The 5,116-nt window shown below is 49.8% G+C and overlaps 1 protein-coding gene across 1 annotated transcript; it reads left to right on the top strand.

The window, feature by feature from the left end:
- The first annotated feature begins 1,403 nt into the window (after window positions 1-1,403).
- Window positions 1,404-4,796, top strand: INSM1 (INSM transcriptional repressor 1). Its single transcript, XM_068279617.1, has one exon. The coding sequence runs from the start codon at window positions 1,423-1,425 to the stop codon at window positions 2,722-2,724; it is 1,302 nt and encodes a 433-aa protein (XP_068135718.1). The 5' UTR covers window positions 1,404-1,422; the 3' UTR covers window positions 2,725-4,796.
- The last annotated feature ends 320 nt before the right edge of the window (window positions 4,797-5,116 follow it).

Genomic DNA, 5,116 nt, shown 5'->3' with positions numbered 1-5,116 from the left:
TCAAAATTCCATCGGAAAGGAATTAAACAAGATATTTAAACAACTGACACAAGTTTTCCAACCTCACCAGCTGCAATCCTATACTCCTTCAGGCCCATACACACGTCTGATCTCCTGTAGATTTGATCACTCTAGTTGAATCAGATGGTAGTAAATTCTTGATCGAACAAATTTTGATCTAAAGTATGGATCGGGCAAAATGGAAAATCTAGATCGATTGGGTGAAAGGGAAGGAGCATTGGGAGATCGACAGCTCATATAGTAACACTGCATCTAGCACTGCAATGCTGTGGTTCAAACGATTTTCAGTCGATTTCATGATCTGTGTGGTAGGAATCGACTAGTTCCGTTCTAAAAGCAAATATGTTGCAGCATGGGGTAGAAAGCAATACATGTATGGCCAGCTTTATCACTCACAAATCAGAAATGAAAATTGATTTTCATAACGGATCCGAATCGGTTATACATGACAAGTTTCGGCCAGTGATGGGCTCACCAGTAGATAAGTAGCAGAATTCGTGATTCTAATAAGGCTTAATTGCCTCAGGTGTGAGCATGGGAGACAGGGGGTTAATTACCCAGATGTCCGAGGCTTCTATGCGGATCACACGCGTCCAATGGGACGCGTTCCCCGACTCAATACCGCGCATTTCCTCCTTCCAGCCAAAGCGTGCAGTATTGAGTCCTGGATCGCGTCCCATTGGACGCGTGCGAACTTGTGATGCGCGTAGAAGCGCCGGACATCTGGGTAATTAACCCCCTGTCTCCCATGCACACACCTGAGACAATTAAGCTTCATTAGAATCACGAATTCGGCTACTTATGTACTTGTGAGCCCATCACTGGACTTTCGACCTCTGTATGGTTTGCTTTTGCCTATGAAAATTATGCAAAAATACTACAAAAACCATGCCAGATAACATCACTACTACAAGATATGTTATTTAGAAGTAGACTTTAGCAAACTACAGGAAGGACTATTCAGAGCTGGGTCCAAAAAAACCCCAAAACCTGGCAGCTTTTTCTCTGCAGCGATGTAGAATGTAGTGAAGAAGGCAGCAGACATGAGGAGGTGTCACACAAGCTACATGTCCTCGGATTACACAGCTCACAGCTAGCGGGGATTGTGTGCAGCCAGCCGGGCGGGGAGGGGCTCCGCTACGGGGTCAGCGCTGACTCTTCCTTTGTGCTGCAGCGGGCGGAGGGTCAGGCCGGACACCCCCGGGACGGAGGCACGTGCGTCGCTCTATTGAGGGGCAGCCAGGCGTGAGGGTGGGCGGGGCCGGGCGTGTGGCTGCAGCCGGAGGGGCGGGGTTCCAGGTACATCTGCCGCTTGGCTGACAGCCCCGCCCCCAGCAGCACTCCAGCCGCCGGGCCGGGCTGGGATTGGCTGCCGGGCTGACAGCTCGGCTCGCGCTGAGGATGCTGCTGGTTTATAAAGGCGGCGGCGGGGCTGGCGGGGAGATCAGCGCTGCAGCACCTCGGACAGAGCACAGCGCCGCCCGCACCGCAAACATGCCCAAAGGCTTCCTAGTAAAGAGGAGCAAGAAGTCCCCTCCGGTGTCCTACCGCGTGCGGGATGAGGAGGAGGACCGAGCAGCGTGGATGATGCTGTACGCGATGCCCACCCAGAGGCCAGTGTCCCCCGCTGCCCCGGCTCCCCCCTTCAGCCCCCGGCCGCCCCCTGCCGGACAGTTCGGGAACCCGGATTCCGTGCAGCAGGCGCTGTCCAGCCCGACCCGGCCGGTGAGCAGAGACTATCTGGACCGCAGCTTCAGTCTGGGCTCCCCGGTGTCTGCCGAGTCCTTCCCGCTGCTGGCGCCCTCTATGGAGCTGAAGATGGGCTCCTCCGGCAGCCTTCCCGCCTCCTCCTCCTCCATCAGCGGGGCGCCCCCCCTGAAGAGGCCGCCTGAGGCGCAAGCCAAGCCCGCAGGCCAGCCCAAGCCGCCCGCCGCCAAGAAGACCAAAGCCATCCGCAAGCTGACCTTCGAGGACGAGGTGACCACCTCCCCGGTGCTGGGGCTGCGTATCAAGGAGGGCCCGGTGGAGCCCCGGCCCCGGGCCGCCAGCTCCGGCCACAACAAGCCGCTGGGGGAGTTCATCTGCCAGCTGTGTAAGGAGGAGTACAGCGACCCCTTCTCCCTGGCTCAGCACCGCTGTTCCCGCATCGTGCGGGTGGAGTACCGCTGCCCGGAGTGTGACAAGGTCTTCAGCTGCCCGGCCAACCTGGCCTCTCACCGCCGCTGGCACAAGCCCCGCCCCCCTGCAGTCCCCCAGGCCAAGGAAGAGCCCCTGAGCGACCGGGACACCCCCAGCCCCGGGGCCTCCGAGTCCGGCTCCGAGGACGGCATGTACGAGTGCCCGCAGTGCGCCAAGAAGTTCCGCCGCCAGGCTTACCTGCGGAAACACCTGCTGTGCCACGCCCCCGAGGAGCTGCTCTACCTGGAGGAGCGCAGAGCCAAGAGCCCCGCCCCCGTCAACCTGAGCAGCAGCAACGCCGGCTCCGAGTGCCACCTGTGCCCGGTGTGCGGGGAGAGCTTCCCCGGCAAGAACAGTCAGGAGCGCCACATCCGCCTCCTGCACTCCTCCCAGCTCTACCCCTGCAAGTACTGCCCGGCCACCTTCTACAGCTCGCCCGGCCTCACCCGGCACATCAACAAGTGCCACCCCTCCGAGAACAGGCAGGTCATCCTGCTGCAGGTGCCGGTGCGTCCTGCCTGCTGATGGGACTCTTCCATGGAGGGTGGGGGAGTCACTGCCAGGCTAAGTGAGGTGCCCGTTGCCCGAGTCCTGTGCAGGACACAAGAAAGAAAGAGACTCCAGGGCAGTGAGGGGACTTTTCCAGCTGGGACATTAATGGTCACAGGGTGCTGCACACATATTACCCCTTCCAAAGGGACTTCTTGTGACTGAGTGAGTTATGACTCCTATTGCCCCCCTCCCCCCAGGGCTGTGCCCACTTGCCTCAGTGCCCACTTAGATATGGATTGTGCATTGTGGTCTGTCACCACCTCTGCCTGATAACTATGGACTGCTGCCAAACATTGTCCCCTTCCATTGAGGGGACAAGGACACCTGCCTGAAGTGAACTGTGCCTTTTTGATGCAACCAATGCCATCTTCTAGAGACTGGAGGTCTGCCTTCTTTCAGATCTGCTGTTCTCTCCTGCCAAATCAAGACACATTCCTAGCAGCCATAGATTGAAGTGCATTAAATGTGGTTATTGTGCTTTAAAGCAAGACAGCATTACATAGAATTTACAAAGGGGAGAGAGCACTACTGGGTTCAGTTTTTGTATGTTTTTAAGTACCAATCGCTGTGCCCACTTGTAAAGGGAAGTAGCACTCTAAAGAAGAAAAATATCATAATAGGAACTGTCAAGTATGTTGTGTACTTAGGGCTACTAGCAGCACCAAAGCAATAATGTTCACTTCAGACCAATTCACTACATTCCAGAGCTTCTGTAAAGTCTGTATGGAGGCAAGTTTCTAATCATGAATATTTGCACTGCCGATTGGCTGGGCCTTGCCCGTGTAGCCTTAAGGGGTAACATTATTGCTTTCTGCAATTATAAAACAAAAATAATACTACTTTTATCTGTGCTGTTTCCCCCCTGGAAATAACTAGTGATGCAAACATATAATAGTGTTGTCTCTGTGTCTTAAATGCTCTTGTACTGACATGCCAGTGGGCATGATCACGGGATCTGAGGATACTGTTAAATTGTCTTTTTGTTGTCATAATCTGAAGATTTAAAAAAAAAAACTGTATTCTTAGATGGCAGGTGAGTTTTACATGTATTTGGTGTGCTTATCTGAGACACTTACAACACAAACTGCAGTTACCTGTAAAATGGGCAGTGTCATGCCCCCTTTTTACTGTACTTGCAAACTTTGCCCCCTCTTCTAGAAGTAGACAAAGGGTTAAAGTCTTAAACAGCTTTCTGTGTTTCTGTAATTTCTGTCTCTCTCTCTCTCTTGCTCTTGTCTTTTTAATGTGTTTTGTAGCCTACGGGTTAATGTTTTCAGTCAATATTGAGAAATAACTGCCTTTTCGACTTCACAGCCTTTACATTGAATGACTGACATGATTAGCTTTATAACGGGCCTGTGAGGTGCTGGATTATAGTCATTATATTTTGTGAACAGATTTGTTTAGAATCGGGAGGGGGGAGACATCTCTTTAGTCTTTAGCCACTATTGCCTTGTACTTAACTTTGTAGAGAGAAACATTAAAAGAAACTGCCTTTTTCTCCATTCACCAATGTTAGGGGCCAGCCAGAATTCTCACCACCAAATGGCAAACTTTTTCATTCAAACAGTCTTATGTATTTTTTTTTTTCTTAACCTTTTCCAAATAATCTTGGGTGGAACCACAGCCTGGCTTTATTATCCAAATGTATATGTTGATTTTAATATTAATTATGTTTATTTATTCTTTTATTTATTAATGTGAATGACAGATATATTATTTGATCACTGTTTTATTGGACTATGTTTTTTGTTGTTGTTGTTATGACATTCCACTCAAAATGGCAACCATTTTATTTTTTATTTATTTGTATTTCTTTTTTTTATTATTATAATGCTAAAAGGAAAATGGTAAAGGTTGCGTCTTGAAATACATTCCTTGACAAATGGCTTTTTTGCATTTACTGTGCTTTAAGGGGCAGACGGCTCTTGTAAACGGATAGCTCTTATATGTCTAGAAGCAATCTCTTTTTCTACACACATTATTTTCTTAACCGCTAGCTATTTATAGAGAGCTTCAATAGAACTGTTTCGACTGTGTAACAATTTGCTATTCAAATAAAAAAAAAATATTTTCAAATTCAAATCCAAACCTGTTGGCTTGTGTTTTCTGTGTGTACAGTTATGCTTTGTGTGTGTGTACAGTTATGGTGTGTGTGTGTGTGTACAGTTATGGTGTGTGTGTGTGTGTGTGTGTGTGTGTGTGTGTGTATGTGTGTGTGTACAGTTATGCTTTGTGTGTGTGTGTGTGTGTGTGTGTGTGTGTGTACAGTTATGCTTTGTGTGTGTGTGTGTGTACAGTTATGCTGTGTGTGTGTGTGTGTGTGTGTGTGTGTGTGTGTGTACAGTTATGCTTTGTGTTTATG

The sequence above is a fragment of the Hyperolius riggenbachi genome, chromosome 4 (genome assembly GCF_040937935.1).
Source record: "Hyperolius riggenbachi isolate aHypRig1 chromosome 4, aHypRig1.pri, whole genome shotgun sequence".
NCBI lineage: Eukaryota > Metazoa > Chordata > Amphibia > Anura > Hyperoliidae > Hyperolius > Hyperolius riggenbachi.
This window is presented reverse-complemented; position numbering and strand designations above follow the sequence as displayed.

Coding starts and splice junctions, on each gene's coding strand:
- INSM1 (XM_068279617.1), top strand. CDS start 1,423: ATGCTGCTGGTTTATAAAGGCGGCGGCGGGGCTGGCGGGGAGATCAGC.